The following is an 18,834-nucleotide window of genomic DNA, read 5'->3' on the forward strand; positions in this document are numbered from 1 at the left end:
GTCAGGGTAGTAATTGCTGCTGTAGATTGTCCCATGTGGATCAAATATCCTTGCCAACACCTATAATCCTAAACTTTGAGGGAACTTTTAAAAACCCAAAAGAATCTAAGCTTATAGGAGATAAATTTATTTTTCCATCTTCAGCATCCAACTTCCTCTAATAAAGAAGGATTTAAATACATATCTTTAAATGGATGAGAATTCAGAGCAGTTCCAGTGAGTGTATAAGTGATAAGGACTGAGTCTTTCAACCAGTTCTGTGATTCCTTGAGGCAGGCCATGGAGAAACTCTATATTGCTGTTACAGATTATTGATGCTCTAGCCCATTGCTAGACTTGAGAAATAGACCAGGAGTAACACCCTGGCCTCATTGTGTTGTTGAGCAGATGCTTTGATCCTTTGCACAGCACTAACTCATGTCTATCTAGTGTAGATCACGCTGGTTACCTGCTCTGTTATACTACCCTTTGTGTAGTATAAATACTCCCTGGCTAGTCCCTTTAAGTATTCCTTTCTGTCATTATGGAGTCAGAAAGAGGAGGCTGGCTCAAGTCTCCACCAGTTGTCTCTCTTCTTTTCATTGATCCTGATACTCCATATAAAACTACTTTGCAATGATAGCTCTTATGTTCAGCTTTTCTCTTAAACCCTAGGAATTATTAGAGAACTGTTTCTGCTGTCCCTCCCCCTACCACCTTTTAAATGTAAACATTTTGATTAATGTCATTTAAATGATTTCTTTGGCTTTTATGTTAACTTTCTAATAGAAAATTCGTACTAACTTTCATTTATTTAGCACATAGTAAATGCTAAATTATTTTTTATTTTTAATCTTCTCAACAACACAACTAGATAGGTAAAGTTTATCCTTATTTTACAAATGAAGAAAATGAGAATCAAAGATCAGAAGTTACTTGCCTCAAATATATCTCAAGTATATTGCTGAGCCAGCATTGGAACTCAAGTCTATCCTCTTCTAAAGCCCTACTCCTTCTTCTGATTCATATTACATTATACCCCTGGGAAGATATATGATTTTATAGTTATTAGAAAAGGAGGAAAAACATGTAATTTTATAAACACAGTTTTACAGGTGACTTAAGAAGTATACCTTGTGAGGTGAGGAATTACTGGGGTATTCTTTTTCATCCTAGATCAGATGTTATCAACATTCTTTGTTGTTGTTGTTGTTGTTGTTGTTTTGTTTGGCCGTGCCACACATCTTGCAGGATCTTAGTTCCCCTACCAGGAATCAAACCCAGGCCCCAGCAGTGAAAGGGCAGAGTCCTAACCACTGGAGCACCAGGGAATTCCCTCAACATTCTTAAGTAAAGATTTGCACGTTGTGATGATTATCTTTGTACCCCACTCTAACTTGAAATATTCTTTTTCATCCTAGATCAGATGTTATTAACATTCTTAAGTAAGATTTGCACTGTTGTGATGACTAGGCCACAGGGTGCCCAGACATTTGGTCAAACATTGTTCTGGGTGTGTCTGTGAGGCTGTTTCTGGATGAGATTAACATTTGAGTAGATAGACTGAGTAAATTATTGCCCACTCTAATGTGAGTGGATCTTATCCAATCAATTGAAGACCTGAAGAGAACAAAAAAGCTGAGTAAGAAGAAACTTCACCTACTTGACTGATGGAGCTGGAACATTATCATTTCCTGCCTTTGGACTTGAACTGAAAAATCATCTCTTCCTAGGTCTCCAGCCTGCCAGATTTCAGACTAGAACTTATACCATCAGCTGTCCTGGTTCTCAGGCCTTTGGATTCAGACTGAAACTACATCGTTGGTTGTTCTGAGTCTCCGACTTGCCAGCCACAAATCTTGGGACCTCCATAATTTTGTGAGCCAATTATTTATATGTATATACATATATATTTATATATGCACACATATACATATGTACACACACACCACACACACATCACACATATACCAGTAGTTACATATATAACAAATAGGCTTATAGCCAAATATATAGCCTATTGGTTCATTGGTTCTATTTCTCTAAAGAACTCTGACTAATACAACTGTTTTCTGCCTTACTTTTCTTCAGAACTGCTCCCAAGCCTCTCATTACCTTTTTTCCCTCCACGACACCCACTCTCATTCTTAATATGTCTATTTACTTACAGTTACTCAGAACACTGCTCACAATATTACTGCAGGTAACTTATTTTTCCAATACTACTGTGAATTACATCCTATTAATGGCCCCTGTGCATGCATGCACACACACTCTTATACAGGCACATTATTCTTCATATAGTACATCAGCTAGTCAGTAACTTTCTGTGATAATGAAAATATTCTATGTTTGTGGTGTACAATATAATAGCCATTAGCCACATGTATTAGGGTTCTCCAGAGAAACAGAGCCAATTGGAAGGAGAGATAGATAGATAGATAGATAGATAGATAGATAGATAGATAGATAGGGAGATTGATTTACTGTGTGGAGTTGGCTTATGTTATTATGGAAGCTAAGCAGTCCTAAGATCCGCAGTCGGAAAACTGGTCCAGGAAAGCCAATAATAAAGTTGCAATCCAAGTTTTAGTCCAAAGGCAGGGGAAGTCTGATATTCCATCTCAAAGACAGTGGCAGAGAGAAAGAATTCTATCTTACTGGGCCTTTTGTTCTATTCAGGCCTTCAGTGGATTCAATGAGTCCCACTCACATTAAGGAAAACAATCTGCTTTCCTCAGTCTACTGATTCAAATGTTAAGCTCATCCAAAAACACCCTCACAGACACACCCAGAAACAATGTTTAGCCAAGTGTCTGGGTAACCTGTCACCCAGCAAGTTGACACATAAAAGTAACTATCATATTACATATGGCTACTCACTGCTTAAAATATGGCTAGACCAACCAAGAAACTAAATTTTTAATTTTTATTTAATTTTAAGTAATTTAAATATAAATAGGTATACATGGCTCACAGTTACTGTTTTAGACAACACAGTAGTAGATTGTCTCAGTCCTAGAATGAAGCTTTGACTGATGCTGTAGGACCATTCAGACTACTTCTCCAGTGTCTGGCTTCCACCTGGGCTTGAAACACCTCCTCTGAGAGAACACAGCCACCATGTAAGAAATCCAACTACCCTGAGACTGCCATGCTATGAGGAAGTATAAAGCTAGTCACATGGAGAGAGTATATCAAGAGAGGGAGAGAAAGCCCTATCTGTTCTAGCCATCCATCGCATTTGAAGGAAATGTGAATGAAGAAGCTGTTTTGGACCTCTAACCCAATCAGGCCTTCAGGTGACTTCAGCCAGAGCTGCCACCTGACTCTAACCATATGAAAACCCACAAGCAAGAAGTTCCATCTAAACCTGCAGAACCATGAGAGATAATAAACTGTTGTCTTAAGCCACTCAGTTTTGGGGTGATTTGCAAGGCAATAAATAACCAGAACAGAAGTATGCTAAGGAATCAAGGTTTCCTATTTTTCTGACTCCCCTAGATCCCAATCTTCTTTTCTTTCTGTTTCCTACTTTCTTGTTTTTTGTGGTGTAAACTTTTATGCTTAGAACTAAATTAGCAGTTTGGGAAAGTCACAGTTATCTGGCCTTCAAGCATCTTGGATTTCTGACCTCATATTTTTTCCTGCTTTCAAATAGGCCAACTTGGACCAATGTTTGCCTTTTACTTCCTCACTAAAGGCCATAGCCAGTTAATACAATCTAATACCCTGATATTTTTCAGTCAATTGTCTTTTAAAAGTCTAATCCCAGAAGACATATACCTATGCTTCAATATCAACATTTAAACATCTGCTTTGCTGCCAGAAGAAAATGGATGGGAGGGAGAGGGATGTGTTGGGTAAATATTCAAATGATAACTGCTATATAAGCAATACCTCTTACATATAACAAGACTAGTCATGTACTCAGATCCTATATAAGTTATTTATACAACTTATAAATTGTGCTATTTAACACAGTTATATAGCCTTGAACTTTATCCCTTAATAATGTACTTTTTATTCCAGTGAGCTCAATATTTATAAAAATTTAAGAAGAATTTATTGCTAAATGTCAGGAAAACAAGTGTTTAGGACACGATTTACTATTACGATTGTTCTTAGTGAACATTTTTTTGTGATTGACACTAAGAGGGCAAATTTTGGATCTGAAAATTTCATTAGGACTCTGTTACATCAGTGATTTGTTTTTTTCATTCCAGTTCGAAGAACAGGTGGAGTGGCTATGGATAATTCATATGATTTCAATCAACAAGGTTCATGTAATGGAATTCCATCTGAGAAGAAAAACAACTTCCTCGTGTCAGAAGATCATGGACAGAAAATCTTAAGTATACTACAGAATTTTCGAGAACAAAATGTCTTTTATGATTTCAAAATAATCATGAAAGATGAAATAATCCCATGTCATCGTTGTGTGTTAGCAGCATGCAGTGACTTTTTCAGGTACTTTACCTTGTCTATTTATTCCTCAGATTTTATGATGCCACTAATTAAGTTATTTTTTACGGCTGTACTCAATTTTCCCCCCACAGAACATGGAACAGTAATCTTTAATACTTAAAAAAAGATAATTAGAACCTAGATTAACTAATGATTTTTTAATATGAAAATATAAGAGTACCTTTTTTAAAGCTCAGGTCCTCCCAGGCTAGGATTGGGAAGTTCTATGGAACAATAGTCCCTTGAATTTTTCTGGAAAAAAATTGTTTTGATCTGGGATCAGTTTTGTTTGGGGGATCCCTGCACTGTATAATTTAGGAAAAGAGGAAAGGACAGATTGAGCAAAAATGGAAGCCAAGTTCAAAGAAAATGAGGAGACTGAGAAGAAAATACATTTCAGTCATGTATTATATCCCATGGATTGTCCAGGAGAGAGATACTCTAATGCAGAGAATTTCTCTTCTCTTTAGCCAAGATAGTCCTACAGTAGGGAAAAGTACTTCCAGAGCCATTTCTGGAGAGCACCCAGCTTGTTCTGATTCTAATTCTGAATATAATTTGGTTCCCCATGTAGATCGTCCTACGAGGAATGTCCTAGTCATGACACTGTAAGAATCCACTGTGATGACAGTGGGTTTCTGATTCTTAACAGTGGTTAAGGGTCATGACCTTAGTACTGTGGTAACTGTATCAAGGTAATACCTGTGAGGCCTATTCATTAGACAGACAAACCTCTCTTGCTGACATCCTGACCTTCAGCCCTCCTAGTCATACTGCAATAAACTCAAATCCTAATTGCAGTATTTTGCATTATGTTCAGTTTTAGAAACAATTTTTATTCTAAGTAAGCAGGGTTTAAATCTCTAACAAAACACCTGTTTCTGTAGGGTTTCCTGCTTTGAATTTGGGAGCAGTGGCTCAGTGCTGCATCACAGTTTACTGGGGACAAGGGGGGCTACAACTTTTACTAGCCTTTTGCCTAACTAGACTATATGTCTTCATGTATTCTTTTCATTTCTTCTCTCATGTATCCTAAATTATTCTTCTTCAGACTCTACTGGGGCCCTAACTGTTCTTATGCTCTCCCACTCTCAGGTTCCGCCAGTTTTTTCCCACCTCTCTTCTAATCCACTTTTTCTTCCAAGTAACTTTCTTGCTCCCTTATCTTTCATATCACCTCTTCATCAGAGGAAGCTGTACAGTATAATGGTTAAGTACTTGGCCTCTTAATGCACATGCCCTAAATCTAAATCCCAGCTCCACCACTTAACTAGGCTTGTGACCTTAGGTAAGTTACACAACCTCTTCAGGCTTCAGTTTCCTTATTTGTAAAAAATTAAGATAATAAAAATAGGACCTAACTCATAGAGTCATTATGAGTGTTGAATGAAATAATGTATATTAATGATTAGGTCAGTGCCCACTACATTCAATTAATGTTAGCTGCAATTATTATTATTTCCAAACCTAGCCAAAAAATGGAAATAATTTGGTATGAACACACAGTCTTATTTCCCCATAAAGTTTTCATGTTAACAAAATAAGAAGTTCATGTAAGCATTTGAACTGGCAGTCCTCTACTCTTTATGTTGAAGTTATTTATTAAATGTATTTGCACATAATATTTGTCCATAGTACTTTTGTTCAGCCTACTCCTAGCTTCTTAGGGATCTACTTTCAATTTTTAAAAATTATTGTTAAAACAACATGTTTTTCAAAATTCGCATCTGTTTTGAAGTAAAACAAATGACAGTTTTATAATGACCTAGATCCTTTATTATATATAGTATTTTACTAAATCAGTATATAGTTCACATAAAAATATGTACAAATGTAAATTGACAGTCTACGTTATTTACACTGTTGTATGATAAGGCCACTAATTCATCATTTTGTGTTATGATCAAACTCACTGGAGTATTGGGATATAAACTCACAGGAATATTGGGGTATATAAAATTAAAATAGAAAATTACATAGTGCATGGTAAATGCCCTTTATAATATTTTTGGAAAATGAAAACTGATTGAATATAAAGTCACTGGAGACAAGATTCAAAAGGAATCACACATATTGTGTAACCACTTTATGATAACATGGTAAATTTGAGATAGAAGTTAACTGGATACTTTAAAGGTGAGTAGGATGAAGTATAGAAATATATTACATGTGTCTTCTCAAAGAAAATGTGGAAGCTGGTGGTAAATTAGAAATACATACGATTTTAGAAAACTTTTTTTCTTAAAATGATATTAATAATAGTTTGCATCAATTAACTTAGTTATTCCTCTCACAACTCAGTGAAGTAGGTACTACTAGTATCCCCATTTTCAGATGAAGAATTTGAAGCACAATCAAGTTGTTAACCTCCCCAAGGTCACACAGTTAATAAGTGGTATAGGCTAGATACCCACCCAGGCAGCCCTGTTCTAGAGGCCAGGCTCTTATTATTACCCTAAACTGACTATAGATATCTTAATAATCTAATTATCACCACAGGTTAATGTTTCTAAGTTTATATACATTATTGAAATATCCTGCATAATGTGTAACATGTATAAATTTTTGTAACTATTTATTCGTTATTGTGTTAAGAAGTATTGAATACCCCTAGTAGAAAGGGGCGTTAGCATCCTTTTCCTAAGGGGTATTCTGTATTTGGAATGCTCCTCATATTTTTCAGTTGGACACTTGTGCTGTAGTAGCTTTAGTTACTCTCTATAGTAGACTTTAATAATGAAGTTTGGTTTTCCCCCAGAGTACTTGGGCACCTGGGCACTGCTCACAAAGGTGTTCTGGACAATACTGGAACAAATACAAACCAGTATTAAACCAGGACCAAAATCAGATGATCTTTAGTCTTAATGAATGTTCAGCTGGCAGTCTTTAGTTCTTTGTTGTAGCTCTTTCCTCTTTAATCTTTATCTTTATTTGCAGTTCTACTGAAAACCATCATAATGGGTTTGTTTAAAGTGTAAAAATGAATAACTCTGGATATGAAGTTAATATAAGGATTGACAGCAATATTGCTCTTACCAAAGCCAAATGTAAAATATATCTTAGTCTCCTGCCTAAATATTTCCAAATAATTTATATTTTTGCTTAAACTGAGCCAAAAAATTTCCTATTTCCTTAGAGTCTATCAGCTTTACCAGATGGGGATAAATTAGAACTTATTATGAAGAACTTTCAAGCTGGTCTAATTATTCAAATCTGGAGACCCATCTCCATCTCTCAGTGGCTATTTCTACAAAAAGCTTATTTTTAGCCTTTTTAGTTTGGTGTGGTACACTGTTGTTTAGTTTTATAAAGTCATATTCCCTTTTTCCTAAAGTGCTGTATGAAATGTGTTTTTAGACATGTATTCAAGTTTATCTTATTTGGTGGATTTCCCCACACAGACAGAGTCATTGGAAACATCTGATATCTCACTGTATTCCATCTTTTACATATTTCACTGCTGCCAAATTGAAAATTATTTTGAAAAAGACTTTTAAATCCTAAACCCAGAAGCTTTTATATATTTTAAGTAATTTTAGTTATCACCTGCAGAGTTGATACTAAATTAACCCATAAGTAAATAAATTCAGCCATTAGAGAGATTTTACCCTAATTTTATGAATAATATATAAGAACATCAAATCAGATGCAAAATTTGAATCTTTTTGTAGCCTTTGGATCCATTGCTGTGGGTCAGCTATAATGTATATATTCTGCAATATGGGAGTTATGTAATATGTATATTTTACAGATAAATAATATGGTCTCTATTATAGATATTAAATTAATTTATTAGGATGCTTTAAAAATATATTTTGTAAATGTATTTTACATCAACCTAAGAGTAAAGGAAACCTCTTTAAGGTAATATTGAAAATTATAGTGGAATAAAATATTCCTGTTTATTTGTTCTCCTGTGTTCTTCATTTTTGCAGGGCTATGTTTGAAGTAAACATGAAAGAAAGAGATGGTGGAAGTGTTACCATTACTAATTTGTCCTCCAAAGCAGTAAAAGCATTTCTTGATTATGCCTATACTGGAAAAACAAAGATAACAGATGATAATGTGGAAATGTTCTTCCAGTTGTCATCATTTCTTCAAGTTTCCTTCCTATCCAAAGCTTGCAGTGACTTTTTAATAAAAAGTATTAATCTTGTCAATTGTTTACAGTTATTATCTATATCAGATAGCTATGGCTCTGCCCGTTTGTTTGATCATGCTTTATACTTTGTACAGCATCACTTTTCTTTATTATTTAAATCCAGTGATTTCTTAGAGATGAATTTTGGAGTACTGCAAAAATGTCTGGAATCAGATGAATTAAATGTTCCTGAAGAAGAAACTGTACTGAAAGTTGTCCTTAGTTGGACTAAACATAACTTAGAATCAAGGCAAAAGCATCTGCCTTATTTGATTAAAAAAGTAAGATTATATCAGTTATCTGAGGAGACACTTCAAGGTTGTCTACTCAATGAAGAGTGTTTACTCAAAAGCACAAACTGTTTTGACATAATCATAGATGCAATTAAGTGTGTGCAAGGTTCTGGTGGACTTTTCCCTGATGCTCGACCATCCACAACTGAAAAATACATATTTGTTCACAAAACTGAGGAAAATGGAGAAGATCAATATACATTTTGCTATAATATTAAAAGTGATTCATGGAAGATACTGCCACAATCACACCTGATTGATTTGCCAGGATCTAGTCTGTCTAGTTATGGGGAGAAAATATTCTTGACAGGCGGTTGCAAAGGGCCATGTTGTAGAACAGTTCGGCTTCATATTGCAGAGTCATATCATGATGCCACTGATCAAACCTGGTGCTACTGTCCGGTCAAAAATGATTTTTTCCTGGTATCAACTATGAAAACACCAAGAACCATGCATACATCAGTTATGGCTCTCAACAGATTATTTGTCATAGGTGGAAAGACTAGAGGATCCCAGGACATTAGAAGTCTCTTAGATGTTGAATCTTACAACCCTCTTTCCAAAGAATGGATATCTGTTAGCCCATTACCCAGGGGCATATACTATCCTGAAGCAAGTGCATGCCAAAATGTAATTTATGTTCTTGGATCTGAGGTAGAGATTACAGATGCTTTTAACCCATCACTTGATTGCTTTTTTAAATACAATGCTACAACTGATCAGTGGTCTGAACTAGTAGCAGAGTTTGGGCAGTTTTTTCATGCAACACTAATTAAAGCTGTCCCAGTAAACTGCACACTGTATATATGTGACCTTTCCACTTATAAGGTTTATAGTTTTTGTCCAGATACTTGTGTTTGGAAGGGTGAAGGGTCTTTTGAATGTGCAGGCTTCAACGCAGGTGCAGTTGGAATTGAAGATAAAATTTATATATTAGGTGGTGATTATGCACCAGATGAAATCACAGATGAAGTGCAGGTCTACCACAGCAGCAGGTCTGAGTGGGAAGAAGTTTCACCAATGCCAAGAGCCTTAACTGAATTTTACTGCCAGGTGATTCAGTTTAATAAATACAGGGACCCATGGTTTTCTAATCATTTCTAAAAATAGTGTGTGATTAGACATTCTAAAACTATTGCAGTTCTAGAAACCTGCAGTAAATTTATTAACCTTAATTATTGTTAAGACGGTCTTTACAGCTTAATAACATAAAATGCACCTTCTATGAGATAATTACTATGAATGTATACCATATATGAATTAGCAGTTCCCAGAAACTTAAAATGCAAAATAAATTTTACCAAAAATTATATTGTATTTAATTTAATCTTGGAGAGTCTAGAATATTACTATTTTCATATGTAAATAAAACTCAGGCTTTGATGTTATGATTTTTAAAGTACTTTATCCATGAAACACTAGTTAAAAACAAATCAAACTTCACAGAATTATACAGTTAAGACGGGAGAAATCTCTCTAGGTAAAAATGATTTATTTACACTCTGTATTATATGAAGTGAAAAATAAATTAGAGGTGAGAATCCTATCTTGTTACTACAGGTATAAGAGTTGTCGAATTCCTGTTTATTCTGATCACTGGTTAGCTGCTTTTAAGCCCTTTCTTTTCTTTCACCATTTTTTAGTCAGAACATTTTCTGAAATGCAGTGTATTTCCCCAGCCTTCTAAACTGTACACGAAACATGGTTTAACTCTTTTCATGATTCGACTCTTCGTTAAGAGCATAATGTACTGTGCTGTAATGCCATAATGCCATTGGCAGTTCCTGAAATGTCTGAAAATTTGCTGATTCCATTAGTTTTCAGTGTTAGTTGGTTTCAGTTTTTAGCAGTTATTATACTTTATTTTCTGGCTCAAGCTCAGTAAATTAACATTTTTGATTTAATTAATCAGTTCTAAGTTATACCTGACCTGAGTTTATCTTGACATGTAACCCATTTAGTGAAGTTCTTGGTTTCTGGGATCGTAGTCCTAAAATACTTTTTCTGTATCATTGCCAGTTTCCAATGTAAGTGAGGATGTAGAAAATCTGACCTCTAGATTAGTGGACCACTCTTGTTGGCATTTCTTAAACTTTTACATATCCAAATTTGAGTTATAATAAGAAATTTCAGCGTTTAAATGAGTACCATATCAGTTTTCTGTGATGATACATACCAGCTGTAAAGTGCTGTGTATGTTTACTACTTCAGTAAATTATTCACAGTGAATTATTTTTTAATTTAAAAATATGACTAGCCTTTTGGTATTGATAGTAGTATTTGAAACTTGCATCTTGTTAGATGTTTAATCATCTTTAACCCAAACAATGAAAGAGTGTTAATCATCCTTGTTTTCAGCTAAGATGATTCTGCCTTGTAAGAAGATATGTTTCTTTATCAGTTTCACAGATATAGGTATTTTAGGTTTTAAGATCCCTGACTTATATCTCAGGTAATGTGCAGATTGTATTTCTGTGGAATCAAATGTAGTTTCCCACACACTGTAGTAAATGTTAATCTGTTGTAAATGTACATATTCTTTAGAAGTGGAAATATACTTAAATGAAGGTCCTTTTATTTTACCATATACATTTTTGCAATCATAAGTTTCAAATATATTTTTAAAAATAGAACAGAATATTAGACTGAATTATCGTGCAATTCCAAAATCAGGGATTGTCTGTAATCAGATGACAGTTGCATAAAAAGTATTCTGTAGAATTGGTGGCTTCCTACCTTAGTTGGCTCTGCCCTTTCCTCTGTGTGTGTACTGTGTGTGTAAGAAAAAAAGAAAATTCAATGGAGGCTTTCTTTTATGTGTTACGTGGCATTCTGGAAACAAGTTATTTGAGAAAGACCATAACACAGTGGGGACTAAATTGTTAACTTAAGCATATATAAACAAATATTTCCAGAAAGGAAGAACTAAAGCAAAATAGAATGCCTTCCTGATCTTGTTTCATTATTTTATCTTGATTTCTACCATTCTTCTCATTGGCCATTGATTTCTGATGTTACTAGAAATATCCTTGTTATCAAGGCCTAGGTGGCTCCCTGTGCATTTGATTTAATACACTTTCTAATGCACAAGGCTTTCTGCTTTAGTTTCTACAATTGCTGCGGGTTACTTGTTAATCATTTTCACTTATTGCCATCCCTTTACATCTGTACCTGAGTGCTCTTCATCAGTTACAACTGCAAGAAAAGTAGTCTGTCTAGTCATAAAACCCCAAACTCTTCCTTTACTTACTGTTCTTTTTCCTTGGCACCATAGCAATCTGTGCTGGGCTTGGCTCTGTTAATAATTGATCTTGTTCTCTCTAATTTTGCATCATCTGGTAAAGGTAACAGTTTCATTTGATCTATCAAATGGTTGTTGAAAAATGGTTCTGGGTGTTCAAAATCCTCAAGGAACGGAATCACATACACACATGGTCAGTGACTGAACTGTGATTATTGATATCTTTCCGATCTTGCCAATCACTGTGGCTTCACTAAGAACCATATATGTTATTCTGGCCTTACCCTCCATTCTGGATTTCTGACATGCAAATCTCAGTGATCTCTCAAGTCTATTCTCAGTACCCAGAAGGAGCCGTCTTTCCTGTCTGTAAGGTTAGGAAATAATATCCTTTTATCTATGACTTCTTCTCTTAGTCTTTTTTTTTTTTTCTTTAAAGTCTGCTTTCCTTTCATTATCATCCTTCAGCCAATGCTGCAGTGTAAGATACAAAATAATTATGCTCATTATCCAGATTGCTTTCATTCTTGTGGAAAAATTCTAATTAACATTTCTAAATCCTTTATCATTTGTCCGTGTCCACTACATTTGGCTTATGCATGCAGAAAATTTCCAATATTGTAATGTCTTCTAAAATTGAAAGTAGGTATGTGTCACTATTAAATATAAAAAAGATTAAATTCAACATTTATATGAGATCAAAGTTAATGAAAATTTTTAGAGTGATCTTCAAACTTGATTTACAATGTGGAGCACCTTTTGTTCATCTATTGCCTGTGAGACTAAGCAGTATGAAGAATATTTGCCTAATCAAAATTAACTGCATTCCCATAACACTCAACTCTGGTTGGGGAGGGAAAGAGGTCTTTATCACAGCAGTATTCAGTATATGTTACCCTTGAAAGCTAGAATATTATTTGAGAGCAACCACATCCTGCAACATGATTCTATTTTTCCCAGATACCAAGAAGAGCAATTGAATACACGTACAGGGTACCTAGCTCAAGGCATATGATTTGAAAATCAGAGTCCAGTATAGAGGGAGACATCTGTTTACCTTTTGAGATTTGGAAGCAATAAATGTAATGATTAAACATATTGTTGAATACATGGTGTTACTTTTAGATCATCATTCTCAGTTTAATTGGATCCAATGTTTGGAAACTCGTATGTCTAGAATTGAATGTGTAAGACTCAAAAATGTCTTCCAATGGGCAGCTCTTGAGAGCAACCTAAAGACAAAGGCTGAAATTTATAAGGAAGGAGATTTCTGTTCAACATAAGAAACAATTTTACTCCACTTTATAAAGCCATATTTAGAATAAGACTAGTTATCAAAGACTGTGGCATATGACAGATAGATGATTAGCCCAAATAAATTCCTACACAGGAGTACACAACCAAAGATTTCTACATTCTATTTACACATTTTGATCTTAATAGTTTTCTGACTCTTGACTAATTTCTTCCTCCTTCAGTTTATTTAGCGTTTAGGCATTCTGAGTAACTTGATTTCAATGATTCTGCATACTCAAGATTTCAATAAGACATGAATCTTAAAATTACATCATTTTAGGAGCATTCTTGTTGAAGGAAACTTGTTCTTTTTTTTTTTTTTAATCACTCAGGAAGAAGTCTGTAAAGGGTGCTGACATTTATAGTGAGCTGCTAATAGGGATTTTTCCTTCTGTCTACCATAAGTGCACATTTGTTTTATAGTGACTAGAAGCTGAAAGACCAGTACCTAAATTTCTCCTGAATTGTTATTTCACTGCAAATGTAGCTATATAGCTAAATGTAATGATTCTAATTAAAGATTATGTGATTGAAAGAATATCTTTATATCTTAAAAATCTATATATGTTTATAAATTATATTTGATGACACTATGATGCTTAATCAAATTTAATCTATAAATAGGGAATTTAATCACAGCATATTACACACTAATCAAAAGATAACTTTTCTAAATCATAGATTCATCTTCAAACTTGAAAATAACCTCAGAATCTAATACAGTTTCCAACCTTGTATAGAAAGCCCCTCTAAATTCTAAAATACCCTTGACAGATGATTTTTTTTTCAAAATCTAATTCAGTTCTTTCAGGGTAAGAGCTCACTACCTCCATTTTTGAACAGTTCTATTAGAAAGTTCTTCCTAACATTGAAAGCAACTCTGCCTCCCTGTAATAACTTTCCCTTTCAATCCAAAACTTTCTCCAAGTATTGGAAACAGCATGTCTTCCATTCCTCTAAAATCAAGTCCTCACTTTCCTTCTTGTTCAAATGCTTAACACTTTAAAACTTGCCACAATGGCCAGGATTACATGCCTTCTCCTTGTAGAGTTGCCTCAGAGAATCTATCCTAGCTCTATTGCTTTTTTGGTGTGTTGAGCATAACCAGCGTTGCAGAATCTCTTGAAAATGCAATCATCTCATTCCCTTAACCAGTTCTCTAGCTTTTATAAATCCAGTATCGGCTAGAACCTTGCTGTATCTCTCTCCTTCTACCCCCTATCAACATAATCACAAACATATTTTCTGAGAGAGGAATTCTAAAATCAAATTTTAGTGTCTTTTGATCATTTGTCATTCGATATGGTTTTCAGAATTTTAAAAACGCTTCTAAAAGAGACCCTAAAAAGTATACAAAAATAGAAACCAAAGCAGTCACATCCTTGGTAGTTAATGAAGGGACAATTTGCTCACAAATGAATAAAAACCAGCCTTATGGTAACAATCTAAGTTTGGAGATTCATCTGTGCTGATTGTTCAGTTGGATAGAGCATGATAATTCCATAAAACAATGCCATTATTAAATAACTCTATAGGTCAGGTAGCTTTATTCATCTCATTAACTTTGACAACATTCTCAGTCATATCTAACTAGCTCAACAAATTATGCTATTGGTTCCAAGGGTAACAAGGTTGCTGGAATAACTCAGAGTACATTCTCTGAGTATCACATTGTGGTGTAAATATTTCTTTACATGTCTGACTTCCTTATTTAATTGGAAACTCTTAGGAATAGGGACATATATTTATCATTTCTGGACCTAGCAATGAGCACAGTGCTTGCATATAATAAGGCATTTAATAAACTAACATTCTATTAAGCCAATATAAGAAGCAAAATTTATTATAGTTATATTGTTATTGAATGGGTTAGATATAGATGTACATTTTGCAATTTATTTTCATGTACAAAAGAAATTAATTTACATTAGGATTTTACATTTAAGAATTCTTCACATTGTACTTTAGTTATCTACTAATGTATGTGTTAATTCTTTTTGTATAATATTTGATATCTTTCTCATGTTCAAAGTCTGAGCTAGGTAATTTATACAACTTTTTGTTAGTATATGTTGTATATTAATTTTTGTTAGTATATGGAAAAGTTACTAATGAAGTATTCTTTGAGAATGAAATTGCATTACACAGTACATTGCCCTCGTTTGGAGAACATGTATAGTTGGTTGTATAGTTGTATAGTATATGTATATTTGGTTCTTGAAAGTGAAATTATACTTTAAAATAATTTATTTCCTTAATTTTTTAGTGCTTGAGATGATTTGTTCTCTTTGAATTTTAATTATAATATTTAATTCTGTGTTTCCTTTCAAATGCAATAATAGATAAGACAATGACTGAAAGTTTCATTAGTAAACATGCAACACCCATTTCTCCTACAAGAGCATAATAGCTCTAGTGACTTTTTTCCCACTTGGGGAGACTGTTCAAAGCTACTTACGTTGCATACATAAGTGATTTACTTCATTTCCTATTAGTAGAATATGGGCTTTTGCCATATGCTATGAGACATAAAATCAGCCTTTTTGCAGGTCCATGTTAACCATATTAACATGTAGTAAAACATTTCAATTATATAAAATAATTATTAATGTATTAAAGTGTATCTCAGAAAAGAATATGTATATATTCTGTTTGTATTTATTGTTATTAGAAATAAAAAAGGTAGAAAAAAGTGGATGCTAAAGCTCTCATTTTCTTGCCACCCCCTTCCCTGGATGCTCTGAGTAGCTCTAATGAGTCTCAGAATTCCTGAGAGAGTAGTGGTGGTGGGGGGTTACTGTCAGAAGGGGCTCTGTAGCTATGATGACATATCCAGCAACATAGACTTCAAGGTGGACATCCTGGTCTGAACGAATAGAATACAGATAGATCTCAAATGAGTCATAGGTGGGGAGAGACCTCGAGGTTCTGACTGAACTAACAAAGAACAGACTAAATGTCCATGAGCCACAAATGAAAGCAGTAGAAGCTAGCTGAAGGTACAGGGCCAGGCACTGTCCAACCCTGCTTCACTGGACATCAGCCTCACAAGAATCAGCGAGCTACCAGGGTATAAGCCTTCTTCCTACCTCATGTGTCCAAATGCTCGGGGGGAAGCTAGTGAAGGGGTCCAGAGTCTGAGAGACTAAGCCGTACCATAAAAAGACTTTTAAAATGTTTACATTGGACATTTGCTCTCTTAATTCCAGTTCGTATAATTTTTCCTCTTTCTGGACTGGCCCATTAGCTATCATGTTTCTGGTGTTCCCATGCAATGAGTTGTGATTTACTAAACAACCTTGGCGCCCAAGCCCTCTTCTGGACTACTGCTCAGGTTGAAACAGAGTTCATCTTTGAAAACCCAACCCTTAAAAAATCAACTGTCCCTATCCCACATGCTTGCATAAGGCTAGTTACTTTCTCTGAATTTCTTAGGCTCTCTTAGCAAATCCTTGGTCCAACCTTATTGCTCCAGCCTTATTCCTTTATTACCTCCAATTCTCCATGTGCTTCCAGATTTTTGTAGTTTACTTTGCCATCAAATATTGACTCATCACCTTCTCTTTAATCCCCCTAGACAGAAGCCTTTAACAAAGTTAATCTAAAATGTAAGGATATTGTAGGGAATTTACCTGTTACCAGGTTGTTGGGGATGCTCCCCTCAAAGGAGAGGTCTCCTCTCTTGGTGAACATTTTAACATTTGCAAGCTTTCCTCTCAAGTCATTAAACAGAAATGTTAATAATCTCGGTCTGATGCATTGGCATTTGAAGTTCTTTCCCTAAATTCTGAACTGCCTGAATTTGTCCCTTTCTCCCCACTACAGGAGAAAAGCCCCTTAATGACAAAATTTAATCTCCATATTCACAGAAAATAAGTTGCAAAACCCATTTAAACTAGCAGTTTGTCCCCTTTCCAACCACTAAGTAACTAAGAGTTAATATTATGCTACAGGCTCTTATGCAGTTACAGTATGTTACAAATATGTTTTGTAAAAAACTATTTGTAGCAATTTAGCCAATATACAGATTTTAATAGATTTATATGTATATTTTTCAGAGAAAATAATAATCCTAAAAAGTAATTATTCTTTTCACTATGAATATGGAGTTTCAAAATAATGTTTATAAAGTGTTTTGAGGTTTTTGAAACTACAAAATATTGAATTTTTAGGCAATGTGGCACTAAACCAATCTACCTAATGAACATTAATTAATCAAAACTTCAGGTTATTTTAATTATTTTTATTTATGTTTATAAAACCCATATTTCCAGGATAAAGTTTTTTTGCACTTATTAAATTTTGCAATTCTAAAGACTTCTATAAAGCTTAATGAAACTAAACCCAAGATAGCAAACTTAAAATTCATGAAAAACTTAAGAAATTTGTGGGACCTATCTTAAAATAGAATTTAAGCATAAATATTGAACAGATCATCCTAGTATTTACAGTGTTAGATATCACTGGACCTGATAAATATTTTTGCATTTCTTCCAAGTTCAGGGCTTGTTTAAACTGATTTTGCTCTAGTAGTCATTAGTGAATCTTCCATGGGAATTTATTTACCCTTACCTAACCTGACCAAAACATATGGTGCAAAATTAATTTCTTCCCTTGATAAATGAAATATTGAAGCTCTAACCAATAATTATTTTTATGGGATGTCTACCCAGGAATATATGTGTCAGGCAGTATTGCTTAAACTTGCTTCAAAAAACATATCTGGGAGTCTGTTAAAAATACCGAATCCAGGACCTTACTCGTAGGGATTTTCAGTTAGTAAGTCTAAAAGATTCGGGTCCTAGGAACTAATATTTTTAACAAGCACTGCAAAATATTCTTATCAGTAAGCAGGCCTGGAAACATACTGGGGTAGAGATTGAGAACCCAGCTCTCAGGTCAGGAAGGTCTGGGTTTATATCTCAGTTCCACCACGGAGTGGTTTAAAAGCTGTATAAGCTTGAGCAAGTTACTTAAACATTCTGTGCCCCAGGTTTTTTATTGGCAAAATTGAGATAATAGTTGTACCTCCCACAAAATGTTGTTGTGAGAATTAGATCAAATAATGCAGGTGACATGCTTGGCAATGGGAGGTGTTCGATAAATGTCTTTTGTCTCCTCTCTTTTTTCTTGTTTGATTTCAGCAGAAGCCATCTTCCCCTAACTCTCCAACACACTACCACAGCCTTACATTCTACAATTAGAGATAAAATTTTAAATCTGAAAAGTACCCAAATCTACCTTGGCAGAGGGAATTGATGGGACAAAGTAAAACTTTGCCTAATACACAGTTTAGCTTTGACTTGGCCCTAACCATTCCCTCTTAGGCTCAACCATGGGTATCTCATTTATTAATTTATTCATTTAACAACCATTTCTTGAGTTCCTAATGTGTGTCATCAGTATAATAGGCTTGA

General features: G+C 34.5%; 1 protein-coding gene across 2 annotated transcripts in view; it reads left to right on the forward strand.

Moving 5' to 3' along the window:
- KBTBD3 (kelch repeat and BTB domain containing 3) overlaps positions 1-16,040 on the forward strand; it is a 53,647-nt gene extending 37,607 nt beyond the window's left edge. Inside the window, exons 2-4 of one of the 2 annotated variants that reach the window (XM_036860641.1) lie at positions 1,713-1,857; positions 4,206-4,449; positions 8,382-16,040. In XM_036860641.1, the coding sequence (XP_036716536.1) occupies positions 4,229-4,449; positions 8,382-9,984 (1,824 nt within the window). In that variant the 5' untranslated portion in view covers positions 1,713-1,857; positions 4,206-4,228 and the 3' untranslated portion in view covers positions 9,985-16,040. The remainder of the gene's footprint in view (positions 1-1,712; positions 1,858-4,205; positions 4,450-8,381) is intronic. The other variant, XM_036860642.1, reaches the window with a different exon arrangement.
- The last annotated feature ends 2,794 nt before the right edge of the window (positions 16,041-18,834 follow it).

This window comes from Balaenoptera musculus, chromosome 8 (genome assembly GCF_009873245.2).
Source record: "Balaenoptera musculus isolate JJ_BM4_2016_0621 chromosome 8, mBalMus1.pri.v3, whole genome shotgun sequence".
Classification (NCBI taxonomy): Eukaryota; Metazoa; Chordata; class Mammalia; order Artiodactyla; family Balaenopteridae; genus Balaenoptera; species Balaenoptera musculus.